General features: G+C 37.1%; 1 protein-coding gene across 1 annotated transcript in view; it reads right to left on the bottom strand.

Annotated features, from left to right (window-relative positions):
• Positions 1-22,989, bottom strand: part of HECTD2 (HECT domain E3 ubiquitin protein ligase 2) — an 85,352-nt gene that overhangs the window by 38,171 nt on the left and 24,192 nt on the right. The window contains exons 3-6 of the mRNA XM_007951253.2: positions 6,205-6,343; positions 5,387-5,489; positions 4,859-4,948; positions 1,399-1,463 (exon numbers count right to left, since the gene is read on the bottom strand). Coding sequence (XP_007949444.2) covers positions 1,399-1,463; positions 4,859-4,948; positions 5,387-5,489; positions 6,205-6,343 — 397 coding nt within the window. The remainder of the gene's footprint in view (positions 1-1,398; positions 1,464-4,858; positions 4,949-5,386; positions 5,490-6,204; positions 6,344-22,989) is intronic.

Raw genomic sequence — 22,989 nt, 5'->3', positions numbered from 1 at the left:
GAAATTCCAAGAGTTTTGAGTTATTTTTGTTTCCAAGGACAAAGTAACAAAATTACTTTGGGTAAATTTAAATGTATATCCCATAAAGGCCTTCAAAATTTTCTACGTAAAGATAAATATACAGAGAGTCTAACGGTCTTATTTTTTGCAGTGTTCCCTTCCCTCCCACCCCAGCAACCAACACAGAAAGTTTCCCTCCACATATAAACCTTTCCTTGACCCTCCACAACAACAAACTATTACTGTATTTGTCCTTCTGTGATCGACTTATTTCACTCAGCATAATGTCCTCCAAGTTCATCCATGTTATGCAGTGTTGTGCATACTCTACATTATCCTTTAGTGTTGCTTAACATTCCACTGATAGGTTGGTCATCCATTCTTCGCTGATGGGCTCGTAGACTGTTTCAATCTTTTTGCTATTGTAAATAGTGCTGCAACGAACATGGGTGTGCATATATCTGTTCCTGTCCTGGCTCTCACCTCTCTAGGATATATACCTAGTAATGGGAGTGCTGGGTCAAATGGTACCTCCAATTTCAGCTTCCTAAGGAATTGCCATACTGCTTTCCACAGCACTTGTATCACTTCACAGTCCCACCAGCAGTGTTTGAGAGTCCCAATCTCCCTACATCTCCACCAGGTTTGTTGTTTTCTGTCCCGCTGAACCTTGCCATCAGTGCTGGGGTAAAATGGTATCTCACTGTTGTTTTGATTTGCATCTCTTTGATGGCTAATGATCATGAGCATCTCTTCATGTATTTGCTGGGTGCCTGAATATCCTCCTTGGTGAAGTGTCTATTCATGTCTTCTGCCCATTTTTCAACTGAATTCCTTTGCTGTTGGAAGCGTTGGAGTTTTCCATAAATGTTAGAGATAAGTCCCTTGCTAGCTATGTAATTAACAAGTATGAATCTGTTGCTGTCATTTTGTTATGTGCTTTTTTGTGTTGTTGATTTCTTTGTTTCATATAATTTTCTGTGCTGAGTTCGTTTTGCTTATGAATCGTGTTATCATTTTCTTCGTTGCTATTGTTTTAGTATTTGCTAAATATTTGTGCTGGTCCTCTTTTTTAATTTTGATGTGAAGATTTATCATTTTTCTTTGAGGTTACCCTGTGATTTGTAGTTTTCTTCCCAAGTTAAGAATAGTCCATTCTATCTTGTAGTTGTCTTGACTTCCCTACCATTTAGAAGTTCTGTAACTACACAACTTTTTCCCTCTTTTTGGGTTGTAGCTGCCCTTGAATAGTTTATAATTTCTTTCTGATTTATGTTTTTATAATAATTAAACTAAAATCTTTTCTGAAAGAGTCAGGCACATGCACATACATTAAACATGTATGAGATGTTTAAATTAAATGTTTATATTGATTAGCTAAATACTGGTTATAATTACCCTTTCCATTCTCTTAACAAGCTGTTAATGATCCCTTTTAATACCGTCTTCTGAATGTCTTGAGGCTGCAGGCAAAAGAAAAAGCATAAAGTAATTAGAATTAACTACTTAAAAAGGTGACTTTTATATGTTAAGTATATCTACAGATCTGTTTCAATACCTGAAATCAGAGTTGATGACAATTCAGTTTCACATTTTAGAGCCTTAAGGAGCAACAATGATGTAAGATTACACAATGAGAATGCTGGTCCCTGGATTGCTGTAACCTGTACAACTATATATGGCAGTCCTTTGATAACCAACAGTAGTTTTAAAAAACTGAAAAACAAGTTTACTTTCCCTGGTTTGACAGGATCAAATCATGAACACAAGTCTAAGAGTACTATGTTTAACAATATAAAATAATTACATAATGTATTTATGTTAACAATACAAAATATTTTGAAAATATTTAATCCTACCAGTACCATGTTACAATTAGCAGTTAAACCCACAATTTACTAGTAAGTGCAACCAAATCATAATTAAATAAAAATAGGATAACATGATAAAGATTTTTCAATATAAGATAAAAGGTTGGAAAAGGCATAAATAACTTTCTTTTAGAATTTAATAATTTATATACTAAGACAAATTTTATTTACTACTGACCATCTAAAATAAGAATGAATGAAAATAACATATAGACAGTACTTTAGTTTATAATAAATAATAAACAAAACCTGCATTAACTAGGAAACCCAAAAACCAAACCCACTGCCATCAAGTTGATTCTGACTTACAGTGACCCTATAGACAGAGTAGAACTGCTCCATAGGGTTTCTAAGGCTGTAAATCTTTACAGAAGCAGACTGCCTCATCTTCTCTCTACAGAGCAGGCTGGTGAGTTGAACCACCAATCTCTTGGTTAGCAGCCAAATGATTTAACCACTGTACCACCAGCTTCAAATAATCATTAAAATTTCTGTCATTTCTTTTTTTTTTAATAAAAGAGGTAAATGACAATGAAACAAGTTTATACTATGGGTTTATTTAAAAAACCCAATCTTGACCTCTAACACATTTAGAACTGTACACTAGTCTGTACTCATTTAGGCTAAATTCTTAACAACTTATAAATCATTCCTTTCTCTTCCTCTGCTTACAGTGACACTTCGTTCCTAAGAGGCAAACACATTTCTCAACTAACCACTTATTTAATGTCTGTCCCTGAATAGTGGAAGGCTGCTGGAGAAAAAACACATAAAAGTACTGCGTGGACTCACTTTTTTGACCACTAATCTCAAAAGGACACACACATACCGACAGTCTTAACATTTCCCTAGTTGATGTGCTTTCCTCCTTTCCAAGACAACTATTTCAAACCTTTCATCTCTCAAACCTTTAACAAGTCCTTCTCATCACCACTCTCAGCTCAGTACCTTGCTATAAAGTCTACAGACAGCAGATGTACTCAGAGTGAACTTATTTACTGCTCTATGTCACTTGTGCCAACTTACCTGCATCTGCACTTGATCAAGGCCAACCTCTCCAACGGGACCTGTATCTCATTTCCTCTCACTTTGTCAAGTACCTGGTTTTTACTGTTTTCTCTCTACATCATCAATGTCTCCCTTTCTACTAGATCATTCCCCCCTCAGTATAACACCACACACTAATTCTCACCTGTGCTGATTTGCCTCTCCATATCTACTCTTCTCCACCCTGCTCTGTGCTCCAGGAGGCTGACCCCTAAGGACTGCATCAACCAGACTCCTTTGCCTTCTGTCTTCTGGTTGAGTTTGGCAATAGGGAGCACTGGTAGAAAAGGGAGGAGAGTGAGGTTGGGGTATTTGTTCCCTCAGTTCCCTCCCTGCATGGTCACCATGGGCTGGTTGTCATAGGCTGGCTGTGTCCCTTGACTAAAAGTCACAGCTCCCGTAAGACAGCCCTCTCCTCCACAGCCCATTGCCAGGTTCACTCCTGGGATACTGTTCTGTTTTTTATGGCTTCCCTCACTCTAGTAACAACTTCAAAGGAAAATAATACTTATTCGGTTACCTAATTTGAGTGTGGTTTTTTTGTTTCCTGCCAGGACCCTGACTATATATTCCTCATATGAAGAATCCCTCATCCCAGTTACTACTCCATTTCTCTGCCTTCCTTCACAGCAAAACCCAGGGTCATCTGTACTCACTATGTCTACTTCCTCTCCTCTCATTTTCTCTTCAACCAAGTAAGCTTTCCTCCCTATAACTCCACTGAAATGACTGCTTAAAGTCATCAATGACCTATATCTTATTAAAGACAATGGTCAATCCTCTGTCCAAATCTTACTATGCATCCACCCCAGCAGCATCTGACCAGGTTGACTACTCCCTGCTTGAAATGATTTTTTTTTTGTTGGTGCCCATGACTTCTTGGTATGTTTGTTTTTTTTTTTAATTTTATTAATTCTGATGGGTTTGTAGGGTTATTTCCATGTCTCTGATGACAAATGATGCTAAGGAGGTTTTCATATGCTTAATGGTAAAGTAGTGAGAGCAGGAATTAGGCAATAAAGTCTGCTATCACTTCTTTTATTCAAAACCGTGCAAGAGTTCCTAGCCAGTGCAATAACTCCAACATATACATACATGGAAGATGTAATAACTGGAGAAAAAAAAGAAATAAAATTCTCATTTTCCACAAATGAGAGAACTGTGTAAGTAGAAAATTCAAAAAACTACTGATATACTATTAGAATTAATGAGTGACTGTAGCAAGGCTATTACATAAAGCTAAATATGTGATCCCTACACTGGTAACAATTAGAAAATGAAGTCACAATATTGTAAAAAAAGCAAATACTTAGAAATTGATGTAACAAGAAATGTAGAAGACTTCTAACCAGAAAACTATAAAATACTACACCAAGAGAAATTAAAGAAGATCTAAGAAACTGGAAGGAAATAGCTCATGGATTGGAAGGATTTAAATTCTTCATAAACTGGACTATAGCAGTGGGGCTCTCAAACTGTAGTTCTTGGATCAGGAACATCAACATAATCTGGGAATTTGTATGAAATGCAAATTCTTGAGTCCCACCCTACATCTACTGAATCTGAAACTGTATTTTAATAAGCCTTTCCTATTATTCTGACACATGCTAAAATTTGAAAACCACTGATCTATACATCAATGAAATTCCAATACAATCAAATAACCTACCTCCTTTTGCTGTGTAAAGGAAACAAGATTTTATTTTAGAAAGACTTTCTTAAACAAAGACTAGATGTACAAGTACTTCCTGCTTAATTTTTAGTTAATGAGAAATATTAGCTACTTTTCTGAGTATTCCAAACTAAATTTCCTTTAAAATTACATCAGAGAGTTTATAATTATGTTACAGGTGATTCTTACAATATTTGTGGAGCTGCTTCTGAAATATAGAAGAGACAAAGAATGATACTATTGGCATATGTTCGTAAGTGATACTTACAGTATTAAGTAAAGTATCATATACAGCATTCACAAATTTAGCATTAATCCCAGAGTCTTCAATGGTATTAAATGAGGCAGCAGCATCTTTCTGCAAATTCAATTAAATAATTAAGCGCATATAACATTTTATAGACTATTCTTGTTAATATTTGAACCATCATTATACATTTATAATTTCTACTATTTTTAATCTGATGGCAAAAATGAACTGTTTGTGCCAAATTGCTAAAAATAAAAATAAATACATATATAAGAATGATTTTAATAACCTTCTTTTATAAAACTGAAAGAATGGAGTCAAACATTAACACTATAAATAAAAACAATATAAATAAAAATTTTTGTGATGTCACTTAAGTAATATTTGATTTTTCATGATACATATAATTTCAGAAATAAATTACGTATGCATTTGGTTAAACAGTACTTAAGTCAGTATTATGTAGAAAATAAGATAAATTTATCATATCATTTTTGGAAAAATTTAAAACTAAAAGTGAATTTAAAATGTTTTACGGATTATTACCTTAAATGCGATATTTAGTTCGGGGAAAGAATCAAATGCTGTTAGATAAAAATCATGTACTGCTTTCCAATCTCCTGATGACTTAACCTTTTCTACATCTTCCCTAAAATAAGAACATACATTATCCATTTATAGATATAAATATTACTCAGATAAAAACAGCATTACTTCTTTATTAAAAAAAAGTCACCGGATATATATGTGCTTTGAAATACTGAAACTGAATATAGAAATATATGCCAGTTAGTTAATGAAAATACAGTTTATGAATTTATAATTTTTAACTAGGTTAAGATATTAATTCACCTTCACCTTTCTTACTAACCTGCTTAAAAAAAGGTCATTCTTGATATGTGCATTCCACTTTCCACTCTTTCCTTCCCTTCACTGACAAACTTCTTGATTTTGTCTAAATTCTGTCTCTACTTTTTCATTCCCAATTTACTCCTCCTTCAAGTATCCATTTGGATTCTGACTGGTGACACAGTTTTAAACTATGTATCACATAGAAGATAAATTCTTCTTATTATTATTTTTAATAAAAAGCCATATTGTATTTATTATATTACCATTTTTATCTCCTTTTGTCTGTTTTGATTCATTCTCTTTGTGTTTCCTTTCTTTGGCTAGAAACCTAACTACCCCTTACTTATTATTCATACACTTGTTTTCACCTTCACTTGAGACATTAGTCATTTGTGTCTTCACTCTTTGCTTGATAATGATCAATTAATTCATCACAGAAAGATATTAAATTATGTAAAGCGCCGCCACACAGATGACTACATGTATACATATAATGGTGAGTTGAAACTTACTGAAAGTCTTTCATAGTTTTGGGCTGCATGGGAAAGGTAGATTCTGGAGGAGCTGAAGCCTTCATTTCGGATGATAACGCATCTACAGAGATGCGCTGCTTCTGTCTAACATCAAGGCAAACAGGTGGTAGGTCTCTCACTGTGAAGTATAAAAAAAAAAATTCAACATAACTCATTATAAAATGTTTCCAAGTTATAAACTGCAAGGCTAATTCAACATGAACAGAAAACAAATTAATTATTTTGGGTTGCGTTCACTTTGGGATCATATGACAGAAACCTACAGTTAGTGAAGGGTACTTATTAGATGGTCTGTTGTCCTCCCTCACATCCCCAACAGATATTAGGCTGTATCTTACACCAATGTGCACATTTAATATGGAGCTTCTTCCTTTTCTCCTTCTCCAGAAATGCTGTCTGTGAATATAACACAGGTGTTTCTTTCCCTTCCTACCTTCCAAAAGGAGGGGAACTATTTCAACGAGGCTCAAAATTTTGTAAATTATTTATGTCCTCTGCAATTCTGTTATTGGAGTTTTAATATTATTCTTATCACTTTGCATAAATTTTAACGTATTTTTCTTTTTTGCAAATACTTTCCAGTTCATTGTTTGCCTTTTTGCTGCATTTTATAACCTTTTAATTGTAAAAGAAAACAAATACAGGACAATCTCACAAATACATGTCTTAATGAAATTAGTGTAAGGCAACTAGTCAAGAAATAGAATGTTACCAGCCCCCTCCCAGAAGCTCCATCATGTGTCTCATCTCAGTTAAAATCTCCTCCTCTCAAAAGTAACCACTACTCTGATTTTATAGTATCACTTCCTTGTCTGTCTTTATAGCTTTATCACCCAAGTGTGCATTCCTAGACCACATAGTCTAGCTTATTTATTTATTTTAAAATTGGTATGTCTTTTAATCTACAGGTTGCCTCCTTTATTCTTTCTTATTCTGACAATTTACCTGTGGAAGAACCTGGGTCATTTATCCTGTAAAGCTTCCTACAGTCTGGATAGTGCTGACTGTGTATTAACATTATAGGTCAATATGTTCCTGTCCTCTGTATTCTTGCAAATAACCTGTTGGCTCTGGAGTCTTGATCAGGCTCAATTTTCAGTCTTTTTTGCAAGACTATAATAAGTGGTGAAGTGTCCGTTCATCAGTAGTCACAAGTTTGGCTGTCCCTCTCTTTTTGTGATGCTAGCAGCCAATGATGCTCAATTCCTATACCCACTAATTCATTAGGGGTTTGTAAAATAGCAACAATATAATTATATAATTTCTTTTTCATATATTAGTTTGAACACTTAGCTATCATTTGGCTACCAAGCAGTAATTCATATAGAATGGGAAGAGTAGATGGTTGATTTTTTCCCTTTATTTACCAGTTTTTTAAAAAATGAATTTATTCTCTATAGATTTTTTTTTTTTTAATTACTGGTAAGAACTTCTGGATTGAAATATATTTAATAGATTTTCATTTGTTATAAGTTGTGTCCCTCATTTGCTGATGATTTGATTATAAACATGGAAGAATACAAGAGTTTAGCAAGGTGAATGGCTTAAAAAAATTCAATATACAATAGTCAGCTGCATTACTAAATACCAGCAACCAACAACTAGAAAATGTAATTTAAAAGAAGGCAACATTTATAAAACCATAAAGAAAATAAGTATCAAGGAATAAATTGCAAAACCTCTATAGAAAAAATAGTAAAATTTTGTTGAGAGCAGCTAAGAAAAAGAAAGACTGTGTTTACTGCTAGACAGACAGACTATGTTTATTACATCGTAAATACCACAACGATGTAAAATTTTTATTAAATTACATTGAATCTGTAGGTTCAATGTAATTTAATAAAAATCCCAGCAGAATTGTAGAACATGATAATCCACTTCTAAAAGTTACATGGAAGACCAAGGAAACAAGAATAGGACAAGGCCTTTCTAAAGAAAAAGTAAGGAAGAGGATCTTGCCCTACTAGGTAACAGAACTTCTGAAGCTGAGCAACTGAGACAATGTTCACTAGCACAAGATCACAGGATCATATAAATGACCAACAAAATAGAAAGGCCAGATCAAATCCATAGATACATGAAACTTCAATATATGAAATATATGGTGGATCACTGGAAAAAAAAAGATTTTAAAATATGGTTGACTACATGGATGCTAATAGGGTCACTATGAGTCAGAACTGACTCGATGGCAGTGGAGAAATATGTGGAGAAATAAATGAAGCTGGACCCTTATCTCACACCTTACTAACGTAAATGTTAAAAGTAAAACTACAGGAGAATATAATTCTGACTTTCAAATAGAGAAAAGTTTCTTTAAAAAAATTAAAGAGCACAACTAGAAAAGAAAAATTGTTATTTTTGATAATGTTAAAATTAAGAAATTCTGATTGTCACAAAGATATCATAAAGCAAGAAGTTACAAATTTAGAGGAACTATTTGAAACACACGTAACAATGAATTAGTATGAAGAATATACAGCTATTTCCTAAAAATCAGTAAGAGAAAAAAAAGTAACTCAATAGAAAAATGTGCAAAAGAACCACGCACATCTTTTAGAGACCAGGAAACACACATACATGAAGATATGTTTAGTCTCATTAGTGATTAAAGAAATGGAAATAAGGAACACAATGAGACACCATTTTACAGCCATGTGATTGGCAAGAATCACGGGTGACAACTCTAAATGCTGAGGCAGCTGTTGATCAGCAGGGTATTTCACGTATGTTGTTAGGTGCCACTGAGTTGGCTCCAACTCACAGTGACTATGATGGATTGAACTATGTCCTCTAACACATGTGCCAACTTGGCTAAGAAGGCCATGATTCTCAGTATTATGTAATTATCCTTTATCTCGTGATCTAATATAATTATCCTATGTGTTGCAAATTATGCCCTCTGTAATGTTAATCTGCAGGATTAAGTTGTATGGGAGTTAATCTCTTTTGAGATATAAGAGATTAATCAAGGGAGCAGAGATTAAAGGGATCTGACTACCGCCAAGAAATAAGGGTCAGGAGCCAAGAGCGGAAACCCAATGGGGGTCTTCATGAATCAGAACCAACTTGGCGGCAGAGGGGTTTTGTGTCTAGTTTAATATTAAGATAGAAAAATGTGGACTATAAAGGAGAATAATAATGGATCTTTATACGAATATTTAATTATAGTTTACTAATAAACTTCCTGCTGTTGTTGTTGTTGTTATGTGCCGTCGAGTCAGCCCTGACTCATAGCGACCCCTCCTTGGGTTTCCGAGGCAGTATCACTACGGAAGTAGGATTGCCCAACCTTCCTTCCAAGGAGTAGCTGGTGGGTTTGAACCGCCAGCCTTCTGGTTAGCAGTCAAGTGCCAAGGGTTGTAAAATTTCTATAAAGATAATTTTTTAATGGTGAGTAGAGAGCAGCAAAAACGGAACAAAAATAAATCAAGTATTAATACTTCTAAACGAATAAAACAGATTAATATAGGTTTATACAATAATAAAATGCACATATATGGAATTTATCCATATTCTAATATAATCAGGATATCCTTTCAACCAAGCAAACACAGCCTTATCAATAAACATAGCAGTACCATACCTACAGGTCTTCCTTCTTTCCCTCTACTTACCCACACTCCTAATCAACTGTTTGTTCTTGTCTGTCACCAACTTCAACACACTAAGACAGATTTCATTTGTGTTAGGGTATTCAAAGTAAACTTTAATGATGGAAGATGACAGAGAGATGTCAATTTTTTTTCAACAATATACAAGAATGTTTTTCAAACTTTACTATGTATCAGTGTCACCTGGAAGGCTTGTTAAAACTAGGCCCCACACCCAAAGCTTCTGATTAGTAGGTCTGGAATGGGATCCCAGAATTTTAATTTTTAACATGTTCCTAGGTGATGCTGATGTTGTTAGTCTGGGGACCATACTTTGAAAATCACTGCTCAACCATAACAGATGGCAGAATAATGGTGTTGACAGTATAAAAAAAACCAAACCAAACTCATTGTGACCGAGTCAATTCCCACTCATAGCGACCCCCATTGGGTTTCCAAGGCTGTAAATCTTTATGGAAGCAGACTGCCTCATCTTTCTTTGTGGAGCGGCTGGTGGGTTCAAACCACTGACCTGATTAGCAGCCAAATGCCAGGACTCCTTGACAGTATAAAAGAGACTATGAAATTTCCTTAACTCAGTTTTACAATTGGTTTTATACCCTTTAATAAACATGGACATATCCAATTTCTAGTCACTTATACTTTAAGAACACAAATTAGACATAAATTCAATTTATAAGCAAGTAAAATGAGGTAACTCCATAAATTATTTCCTCTGGATTATGTTTGGAAATCGATATTAAGGGAAAGACGGGCATTTCAGCAGGAAGGACACGATGATGGTCTTCTCCCCTCTCCCACACCAGCCCTTACTATCACCTTCTGCGGCTGCTCTACAGGTTCTCCTCCTCTTCACCAGCCTTAATCTTTCCTATCCCCGCCTACACACCTTTTCCATGCTGGCTATAAACACCCACTAGTAGACACAAACAGACTCATTCAAATGTAAATTCACTTATTCACTCACAGTGCACATATATACATTTTCATACCCACTCATTTTTATTAATACCATGCTGAGGTAGAAGAAGACTGAAATTTGAGTTAATAAAATAACTGGATTTTGGCAAAGCCTGAGAATGGGAGATATTTATTTAAGGAAAATAAAACAGTAATGCCAAGGCCAAGAGGATTATAGGGTGAGGTTAGAATCAGAGGCCCGGATGGGATTTATTTTTAGTTCAGAAGGTAACTTGAACTGAAGAGTAATAATACACAGCATGTTAATGCAGTGTGTTAATGGAACGTGAATCAGAAAGAAAGGCAGAATCCTTTGCTCATATTAGTGAATGAAAGCCAAACTACAGGATTTGACATTCAGCTATTAAAAAAGGAAGAATAACAGTTCGCAGCTGCTCTCATATCCCTAAAATATCAAGGCATTGTTTCCAGAGACAGGCTTTCTGACTGTTCTCACAGATGGTTATTAAAATCTAATTCCAAAGAGAAAATCAATAACTGTGGCGATGAGAGATTAATTAAATCTCACACAGATATTATAAATAGTACAGGCAAGTCCTTGTTCTAATATATGCAGGTTTTCTATCGTAATATACATTTATTAGTGAAAGCCTGTCATTTAGGTTTCATTCAGCCAGTTCTTAGGAACACTCTGTGCTAAATTGATAAGCAGTAATCACTTTTTCCTTTCTTTTAATATAATGTTGCCAATTTTAGCTGGTTGCTTAGAAACATTAAGTAAAACACTTGAAGTCAGTGGGAGAAGAATAAGGGTTGTGGTGAGGGCTGGCAATATGGGTTTGAGATTATCAGCCAAATTTTGCCAGCTCACTGTTTTCAACAAGGTATCATAGACTGACTCTAGCTGGAAACCAGTAATATGTAGCTTTCCTCAGCTGTAGCCATCAAAACTAAGACTGACATTTTAAACTGGCCATGTGTTTAAGAGATGCAAAGAGTGTTCCTGGCCAGCCAACACATATGGCAACAGTGGCATCATAAGTAAAGGGTCTCTGTGTAGATTGGGTGTTTAGTAGGAAGAATATGAGACTCCATTTCTTATCTTCCCCACTCCATGCTGGAGAGGAAGTACGAACATAATAATCATTTTGCTGTGAGTGACACATGCTTGCAAAATGCTATGTTGTTGTTAGATGCTGTAGAGCTGTCTCCGACTCATAGCAACCTTATGCAAAACAGAATGAAACACTCCCTGATCCCGCACCAGCTTGATGATCCTCGCTATACCTGAGCCCATTGCCACAGCCACTGTGTCAATCCATCTCATCGAGGGCCTTCCCCTCTTTCGTCAACCCTCCACCTTACCAAGCATGACATCCTCCAGAGAATGGTCCCTTCTGACAACATGACCAAAGTAGGTGAAATGAAGTCTGGCCATTCTTGCTTCCAAAGAGCATTCCAGCCGCACTTCCTCCAGGGCAGATTTGTTAGTTCTTTTAGCAGTCCATAGTACTTTCAGCATTCTTTGGCAGCACCACAACTTAAAAGCATCAACTCTTCTTCGGTCTTCCTTATTCATTGTCCAGCTCTCACATGCATATGAGGTGACTGAACATACCATGGCTTGTGTCAGGCGCACCTTCGTCCTCAAAGAGACATCTCTGCTCTTCAGCGCTTGAAAGAGGGCCTTTGCACCCAATTTGCCCAGTGCTGTATGTCGTCTTTTGTCTTGACTGATGCTTCCATTGGCATGGACTGTAGAACCAAGCATTGTGAAGTCTTTGACAACTTCAATCTTTTCTCCATCTATCGTGATGCTGCTTATAGGTCCAGTTGTGAGGATTTTTATATTGAGATGTAATCCATACTGCAGACTGTATTCTTCAGTCTTCATCAGTAAGTACTTCAAGTCATCCTCACTTTCAGCAAACAAAGTTGTGTCGTCAGCGTATCGCAGGTTGTTAATGATTCTTCCTCCAATCCTGATGTCACGTTCTTCTTCATATAGTCCAACTTCTCGGATTATCTGCTCACCATACAGATTGAATAAGTATGGTGAAAGGATACAACCCTGATGCGCTCCCTTCTTGATTTTAAACCATGCAGTGTCCCTTTGTTCTGTTGGAACAACAGCCTGGTAATCTATGTACAGGTTCCTCATGAATACAATTAAGTGTTCTGGAATTCCCATTCTTCTCAATGTTACACAATCGAATGTTTTGCATAGTCAATAAAACATAAGTAAACACCTTTCTGGTATTCTTTGCTTTCAGTCAAGATCCATCTAACATCAGCAATGATACCCCTTGTTCCACGTCCTCTTCTGAACCCAGCTTGCATTTCTGGAAGTTCTCTGTCAATATACTGCTGCAACCATCTTTGAATTATCTTCAGTAAGATTTTACTTGCACGCGATATTAATGATATTGTTGGATAATTTCCACATTCTGTGGGATCACCTTTCTTTGGATTGGGTACAAATACAGGTCTCTTCCAGTAACTTGGCCAGGTAGCTATCTTCCAAATCTCTTGGCATAGCCTAGTGAGTGCCTCCAGTGGGGCATCCGTTTGTTGAAACATCTCACTGGGTATTCCATCAATTCCTAGAGCCTTGTTCTTCGCCAATTCCTTCAGTGCAGCTTCAACTTCTTCCTTCAATACCATTGGTTCTTGGTCATATGCCACCTCCTGAAATGGATGAACATCAACCAGTTCTTTTGGGTACAGTGACTCTGTGTATTCCCTCCATCTTCTTTGGCTGTTTCCTCCATCATTCAATATTTTGCCCATAGAATCTTTCAATATTGCAACTCGAGACTTAAATTTTTTCCTCAGTTCTTTCAGCTTGAGAAATGCCAAGCGTGTTCTTCCCTTTTGTTTTTCTAACTCCAGGTCTTTGCACATTTCAGTGTAATTATTGGCTTTGTCTTCTTGAGCTGCTCTCTGAAATCTTCTGTTCAGCTCTTTTATCTTGTCATTTCTTCCATATGCTTTAGCAAATGCTCAAGGGAAGTTTCAGAGTCTCTTCTGACATCCATTTTGGTCTTTTCTTCCTTTCTTGTTTTTATTAATGACCTCTTGCTTTCTTCATGGATGATGTTCTTGATGTCATCCCACAATTCCTCTGGTTTTCAGGCACTGGTGTTCAATGCATCAAAACTATTCTTTAGATGGTCCGTAAATTCAGGAAGGATATATTCCAGGTCATATTTTGGCTCTCATGGACTTGTTTTAATTGTCTTCAACTTCAACTTGAACATGCATATGAGCAGTTGATGGTCTGTTCCACAGTCAGCTCCTGACCTTGTTTTGGCTGAAGATTGAACTTCTCTATCACCTCTTGCCACAGATGTAGTCAATCTGATTCCTGTATATTCCATCTGGTGAAGTCTGCATATATAGCCATTGCTTATGTTGTTGAAAAAAGGTATTTGCAATGAGTAAGTTGTTGGTCTTACAAAATTCTATTATGCAATCTCCAGTATTATTTCTATCATCAAGGCCCTATTTTCCAACTACCAGTAACTCTTCTTTGTTTCCAACTTTTGCATTCCAGTCACTTGTGATAATCAATACATCTTGATTACTTGCTCAATCAATTTCAGACTGCAGAAGTTGGCAGAAATCTTCAATTTCCTCATCTTTGGCTTTGGCAGTTGGTGCATAAATTTGAACAGTAGTAGTATTAACTGGTTTTCCTTCGAGGCATATGGATATGTTCCCATCACTGACAGTGTTGTACTTCAGGACAGATCTTGAAACAGTCTTTGTGATGATGAATGCCACACCATTTCTCTTCAATTTGTCATTCCTGGCACAGTAGATCATATGGTTGTCTGATTCAAAATGGCCAAAACCAATCCATTTCAGCTTCCTAATGCCTAAGATATCAATCTTTATGCATTCCACTTCATTTTTGACAACTTCCAATTTTCCTAGATTCATACTTCTTACATTCCATGTTCTGATTCTTAATGGATGTTTGCAACTGTTTCTCCTCAAATTGAGTCGTGCCATGTCAGCCAATGGAGGTCCCAAAAGCTTTACTCTATCCACATCGTTAAGGTCATCTCTACTCTGAGGAGTCAGCTCTTTTCCAGTCAAATTTTGAGTGCCTTCTAACCTGACTGGCTCATCTTCTGGCACTATATTGGACAATTTTTCAGGGCTATTCATAAAGTTTTCCAGTAATATATCAGACAGCATTTCACTGCTATTCACTGGACAATGGATATATTCTCATCATTCATCGTATCAGGGAAGTTCTCCTCCAATAGATCTTGGACAATTTCCTCAGTGCTATTATTTTTCTCTTCCTGCTCTGGAATTCCAGTGACATGTAGGTTATTCCTTTTGATGGTATCCCACATGAACCTCAGGCTTTCATTTGTTTTGGATTTTTTTCTGATTGATCCCTTTCCAAAGAAGTATTCAGGTATTTGTCTTCAATCTCATTAATTCTGTCTTCCATTGCACCAATTCTGCTCCTCTGCCCTTCCAATGTGTTATCTATTTCTGACAATTTAGTATTAATCTCCTGGATTTCTAACTGTAGATTTAGAATCATTTCTAATTTTTCATTTATTTTGTCATTTTGTTCTTGTATTTTCTTCCAAAATTCTTCTAAGGTTTTTTCTGTGTTTTCTTTGGTCTGTCTCTCAACCCTTTGAAGATACCTAAATATCATTCTTTCGAATTCTGTATCAGAGAGTTCCGATGCTGCTTCTTCCTCAGGGATGTGTTCTGGATCTGTATCCTGTTCCCTTGTTTCTACCACTTTATCTTGCTTCTTTGTGTGGACTCTGATGGTCTGTTGTCTCCGAGACATCGTGGCGTTGTTGTTAAGATCTCTGTTAACTTTGTGAAGAGAAGCCAAGGGTGATTCAGCCTCTTCTTGGTGGTTTTTTATCGTTGGCCTGTTGATGGAGAAGGAGGTGGTGGCTCTCGGTCAGTAAGTGAAGTTTCAGGAGGTGTGGGTGTAGTTGTGTTTTATGGGGACTTTGCTGTCTCCCATTCAATCAGACAAAAATTGCAACTGAATAACCACCAAAAAACTAAAAGCACATGTACAAAAAATACACCATATAATCACACAGGAACAGTAACCAAAAAAAGGAAAAAGGGAAAAAGAAAAAGAGAAAAACAAGAAAACCTGCAATATCTGGGTATAGGGCAATAAGAGAGAATAGGTAGAGAAGGAGAATAATGATGGAAAAAATGGAAAAAATGCAAAAAGAAAAACAAGGAACAGGGTTAACCATGAGAAAAAAAACGAAACAAGAAAAAAAAATTTGCAACCCTGAACAGGGAAAAGAAAAAGAGCCAAAAACTAGGACCTAGGAGGGGAAGAATAAAGAATAATAGTAAAAAGACAAATGTATTAATAATAATAGTAGTTTTAAAACAGATAAAAATAAGGAAACTAAAAACCAGAAAAAAGAAAGAGGAAAAAAAAAGAAAGAGAAAAAGAAAAAAATCAGGGAGGGTAGGGCAGGGCACTCAGGCTCTGCCTGAGCACGTAGACTGGGATGGAGCTCCTGTGGGCCCAGAAGGTGGGTGGGAGTGGGGGAGGGCTGCACCTGCATTCACCAAGGGGTGTGGGGTATGAGTAACAAGGGGAATGTCGCACCTTTTCAGTTGTCCAGGTCTGGAGTGTCCTTGGGGTTACTGGCAAGCAGAACCTGTTCTTAAGCCCCTGGAATCTCGGAGAGCACTGTTTCTTTAAATATCCAAAATGGTCAAGCCTTTTGTAAACATTCAAAATGATGGCACCCTCTGGACAGGCAAAAGTCCACAGCTCAGCCCGCCTTTCTCTTTGTTGGTACTTCATGTTTTATTCCCCAACCACCAGAGCAGTCCTCTGTGCAGTCCCTGGCTAGCAGGGCTGATTTTTAGGTTAATTCTTAGGTTCTACCACCACTCGGCACTCTCCAGGCTGTCTGTGCCGTGCTGTGCCGTGCCATACTGTGAGGCTTGCTCAGGATTGCTGCCAGACCGCAGCTCCATATGTCTCCTTTTTTGGTATTTTCATGCAAATTCTTCTGCTGCTAGTTGGGGTTTAGTCCACTTTTATATCCTTCCCTTCAAGGCTCAGGGGTCCAGGATTATCTTCTGTGTCTGTGTTAATTGGTTCCCCTTTTCTTTGTCGAAGAGGGTCTGTGAAGTTTTTCTCCCTATTCCGCCATCTTACCCGAAGTCTCACTGCTATTCATAAGGTTTTCACTGGCCAATTGTTTGAGAAGTGGATGGTGTCTTCCTCCTTCTGAGTCTGTCTTAGCCCAGAAGCTCTGTTGAAACCTGTCCACCACGGGTAACCTTGCTAGGATTTTGCAACACTGGTGGCATAGCCTCCAGCCTCACAGCAACATGTAAGCCACCACAGGATGACAAACTGACAGACAAGTTCATCTCCCTTAGTTGTTCCTAAGCTCTCTGCACCTCCCTAGTTCATGCTCTGGCCTTAAAATAGACCTACCCCCAAGCAAAAACAGCCCGTGCCCACCTACCTCAGGCCCCCCTCAAAATAGAGCTGCCCCCAAGCAAAAAGCAGCCCCCTGAGCCTGCCCACCTTGGGCCCCAGCCTTGAAATAGAGCTGCCCCCAAATGAAAAGCAGCCCCCGAGCCCCCTGGGCCTGCCTACCTCAGGCCCTGGTCTTAAAATAGAGCTGCCCCCAAGCAAATAGCAGCCCCCGAGTCCCAGGGACACCTACCTCCGGCCTGGCCTTAAAATACAGCTGCCTCCAAGTAAAAAGCAGCCCCCTAGCCCCCCGAGGAATGTGACTAGGGCAATGCAATTGGGGTGGACTCACAGGGCTTTTGAAGTGCTGGTAATCTTTTTTTTAATGTGAGTGCCGAGTTTATGGATTTTCATTTTATTATTATTATTAAAACCATAAAAAATGCTGATTACATTCTTTGTATGTATGATACATTTTATGACTTTAAAAAAAAAGTATGGATTAGTTAGTCATGGGTTAAGAGCGGTAATAATCCCTGCCCCATCACAATCCCTGCCCTACAACTTGGCTGCTTTTGTATATATTCACTAACATTTACTAAACGTCCTATGTGCTACCCATAGAACTGGAAACTTTATTATTTCATTTATCTTTATAAGATAACTTCTTTATTATTTTATAGCTAGAAAAGAAAGCAGATATGCTCAATAACTTTCCAAGGTCACATAGCTTATAAATCAGAGGCAGGATTCAAACCTAGTCTGATAGGTTACAAAACCTATGTTATTTCCACTTTTGAACAATGCCAAACTTTCTACCATGCATAAAAACATGTAGCACAATTCAGCTCTAAATTCATACTGAAGTAGGAGACAGTAAACTATGAAATGTCACCCCTGAAAAATCTCAGCAAGGATCAAACAACACGGAAATATTGTAAAATTAACACTTTAAATAATAAAATTTAGGTGTAGAAGTTACTTCACAACTCATAAAGCCACTTTCCTCATTCTAGAAATGAATAAATGAAGGCTCATGAAGGATAGGTTACTTGCCTAAGGTCACACTGACAATTACTGGTAGTGGTTGGTTTAAAGTCTTAGTTCTTATTTAATAATATAATTGACAATGTGTGCTACCAGGCAGGTAGTAAATGAGCCACAATTTGAAAGATCCCTCTGCAGTTAAGTATTTTGGTATTGCTTTTGAATATTTCAGTAGTGGTAGGCAGGTGGCTGAAACAGGGAGAGACCAGAGTGGATTAGTCATAACAGGTGGTGTTTACATCATTGTCTATAGCATGACTTTTCTGAACATTCAGCAAAAAATAAAACTGAAGGTGGGAGAGAGAAAGGAAGAAAGGGGGAGAGGGGACTCTGACTCACAGGACTTTACCCAACAAAGCCAAATAAAGTGATACATTCATTGGTTTTTAGAAGCATACTTTTCACTAAGTTAAATGATGTATGTGTTTACAGAACTGCCATAAAAGCAGAGGTGAAATGTTTCTTACAGGTTTAGGACTAAGATTCACCTGACCCAAACTATGGTATTTTCAATCACCTCCACTACATGTGAAAGCTGGAAAACAAATAAGGAAGATCAAAGAAGAATTTATGTCTTCGAGTTATGGTGTTGCCACAGAATACAGAATATACACCATGGACTGAGAGACGAACAAATGAATCAGTCCTGGAAGAAGTACCGGTGCAATGCTCCTTAGAAGGGAGGATGAGGAGATTCTGTCTTTAGCCATGCTGTCAGGAAGGACCAGTCCCTGGAGAAGGACACCATACTTGGTAAAGAAGAAGATCAGCACTAAGGAGGAAGACTCTCAAGGAAATTGACTGACTCAGTGGGTGCAACAATGGGTTCACAAATAGCAACAACTGAGAACAGGGCAGGACCAGGCAGGTTTCGTTCTGTCATACGTGGGTTGCTCTGAGTTGGAACCAACCTGATGGCACCTAACAACAGTTGTAAGAGTATTCAAAAGTCTTTCCTATAGAAGATTCTTTTTAATGAAATAGATGTCTTATACTGGACTTACATAGGATAATTTATATATCTTTGAGATGGGTTTGACATTCTAACACGTAAACAGATCAGAAACCCAGACAAAGCAACTCCTATTCATTTCTCCAAACAGTCAATAATTTATTTAGTACAGGCTCCACATATCATGGATATTGAGTTCTGGACATATACAAATAAATTGAAAACTCAAGGAGATGATAAATTTATTTATGCTTGTTGCTGTTGTTATGTGCCGTGGAGTCGGACCCGACTCATAGCGACCCCTCCTTGGGTTTCCGAGGCAGTATCACTACGGAAGTAGATTGCCCCATCTTCCTTATGCTAGACCCAATTCTACTTCTAGGAATACGGCATGGATAAATCTGCATATGAACAAAATGACATATCTACAGTCAGTCATTGTGGCATTATTTACAATAGCAAAAGATTGGAAACAACTCATTTCTTATATAAGGGGTCTGATTAAATAAAATATGGTGTATCCAGTACAAATGAATACAGTTGTGAACAAAGAATAAGAAAGCTTTCTATGTACTGATACAAAAAGATATCCAGGATACATTAACTGAAAAAACAAGGTCTGCAAAAATGTATGTAAGTCCCTTTTTCTTTAACAAAGGGTGGGACATGAGAATGTGTATTTATATTTGCTTGCATTTGTAGAAAGAAACACAGGAAAGAATACAAGAGAAACTTTTTAAAGGGGACAGCAGGGACAAGTGTGAAAGTGAGATGTTTGTGAGTATACTTACATACTTTTGATTTGCGAAACGAATGTGTTACCTACTAAAATTTAATATAAAATGGCTTTAAAGATTTTCTTAAATTAATTTTATTGTTGTGAATGTACACAGAAAAACAGACACCAATTAAACAATTTCTATGTGTACAACACAGGGACACTGATAACATTCAAGTTGTGCAACCACTCTCTTTTTCTGAGTTGTTGCTCCCCATTAACATAAACTCACTGCCCCCTAAATTTCCTATCTAATCTTTGAGTTGCTATTGTCAATTTAATTCAATATAATTATTCTCAAAAGACCATAATGCTCAAGGCAGACTTTTTTAACCAGTTAAGCTAAACTATTATTTGATTTTAAGGAGACTTTAGGGGATATTTTTTGTTTAAGGTTCAAAGATTATCTTAGGGCAAAGGGGGGGGTTCTCTATGGCTTCAGAAACTCTGGATTCCACAACAGTCTGAAATTCTGTTCTGTATTTTCCCTCTTTTGATCAGCAGGGAAAATACAGGGACTCTTTGATCAAAATGTTTGGTAGCTGGCATCATCCATAAATTTAATATAAAAAAAGAAAATAAAGCTTTCCCTCTCCAAAATAAAAGGTCAAGGAGCTTACAGATCAGTAAAGATATAGATACGTAAACATTCAACAAGGTATTCTAAGTTCTTGAAAGATGCACATCTCCTATAGAACAGTTTAAAAAAACCTCACTCTGATCTGGGACAGCATCTTGGAAATTTAGTCCCAAATCAGTTCATCTTACAAAGTCTGGGGACGGGTCATTTGAGGCACCTGAGCTCCTTCTTCTAGCTCAGAATCCTAAAGCAGCTACTGCAAATCCTTTCTTCTTCCAGAGAGCTGGGTTTCTTCTAACTGCTTGTTTCCCTGTCTGCCCCTCAAGTCGCTCTTGGAGAAACTGTGAAAACTCTGTGTCACTTTACCTGGGTATAGGTCCCAGGGCCCTACCACATACAGATCCAACCACCTATCTGAGCCCAAGATAAGCCTGTTCTTCCCATGTCTATTTCAGGGTGGCAAAGATAATGGTACACACTTTTTGAGTGTTTGAAAATGCATAATTTAGTCCCATCAGGCCTCTGCTAGAGGAAACTCACGGAACACTGTCCTTGAGGTAAACGTCAGAGTTCAAGGCCACTATTTTCTGAATCACTAAGAAGGCAAAGGTACTTTCAAAGGTTTGGGGAAATATTACTTTGTTTCTTTTAAAGACACTCTGTTCTGTTTGGAGATGATAAGTCTGAAAAGGGGCATGGTCCCTTTCCAAAGGTCCAACATACTGATCTCAGTCTTGTGAGATGCTGAGAAGAAAACTCAGCCAAGTCCGACCTACAAAGGTGTGAGATATAATAGATGTTTTTAAGCAGTTAGGTTTGTGGTAATCTGTTAACAACAGAAATCTAACAAACAAGGGGTATTCCAATATCTGCTCTATTTTATGATTACTGTGATTCTCAAATAAAATCTTATTATTAAAGTTTCCTCTAAATTATAAATACTGTACACATCCAAGTTATAATTATCTAGTTAATGTATAAAACAATTTTTTTGAAGTACTCTCTTGCATCAAATAGGTTAATTTTATTTCTCCTTCTGTAATGATACCACAGTATAGTTTGTTCTGTTATGCTGGGGGATGGAGACTGCTATATAAGGGCACAGGTACCTTCCTGGGGTAAGACCAAGGTGATGGAATATCGGTATGTATGTGTGTGCATAAATATATAAAGGGAGAAATAAGTTATCAAAGGCAGAATTTCATACATAAACACTAGCCTGTAAGACTGCAGGGGTTCCTGGTTGGTGCCAACAGTTAAGATGCTTGGCTGCTAACCTAAAGGTTGGAGGTCTAAGTTCACCCAGGGTGCCTCACAAGAAAGGCCTTCTGGTCTACTTCCAAAAAACCAGCCATTGGTAACTCTATGAAGGCTAGTTTTATTCTGGGCACATACAGGGTTGCCATGACTTGGAACCAACTTAATGTCAACGGGCTTTTAAAACTGTAGAGTATTTCTAGCTTGGAGTGCCAAACAAAAAATCTATACAAGAATAATTTATACCACATACAGCTACAGACATTAGCAATTTACAAGGAAATAATGTCTTCGAACATTTTCTAGGTTTGTTAGTTTGTTTGCTTTTTGCGGTGTGAATAGCATTTTAAATCTTTATAGGTTTGCTTTGTTACAAGGTGAGGGGTATTTACATTTATGCAAGTAATGTGTATTTCCTGTGATAAAACAATATAGAGTTATATAACTCTATATAAAAAACACTTTAATAATATACATCCCAATCCCACCTTTCTGAGGAAAACATTAACGGAATAGTGAGCTTCTTCCATAATTCTTTCCATCTTCAAAGTATAAAAGGTTTTCTCTATACTTAAAAGAAAATGATGTCATATTCTACCTATTATTGTGTAACTTGTTTTCTTCATTTTATAATGTATTGTGGCTATTTCTCCTAGTCACTTCATGTACCCATCACAATCTTAATAGCTGCGTGGTATTTACAACATGGATTACTGTAATTTAGCCAACCAATTCATTTAGGTTGCTTCATATACCACTATTAAAACAAAGTACATTCTTTCTATATACTTGGTACATAAGTCACATTATTTCCTTAGGATAAATTTCTAAGTGGATCAAGAGTATACATACATTTAAAAATCTGTATATATGTCAACAATTTGTCCTCCAGTAAAGTTGTATCAAATTCTAAGCTATTGCAATGAAATGTATTTTTCATACTCCCTAGATAATATCAAGGAGCTCTGGAAGCATAGCGCCTAAAAGCACTTGACTGCTAACTAGAAGGCTGGCGATTCAAACACACCAGCCACTACTCAGAAGGAAGGTTGGGTAATCTACTTCCATAGTGATACCGCCTCAGAAACCCAAGGAGGGTCACTATGAGTTGGGTCCGACTCCATGGCACAGAACAACAACAACAGACAATATCAGATA

The sequence above is a fragment of the Orycteropus afer genome, unplaced genomic scaffold (assembly GCF_000298275.1).
Source record: "Orycteropus afer afer isolate SDZICR_OR568_19922 unplaced genomic scaffold, OryAfe1.0 scaffold00293, whole genome shotgun sequence".
Lineage (NCBI taxonomy): Eukaryota > Metazoa > Chordata > Mammalia > Tubulidentata > Orycteropodidae > Orycteropus > Orycteropus afer.
Note: the sequence above shows the minus strand (reverse complement) of the source record. Positions and strands in the feature narration are given on the sequence as shown.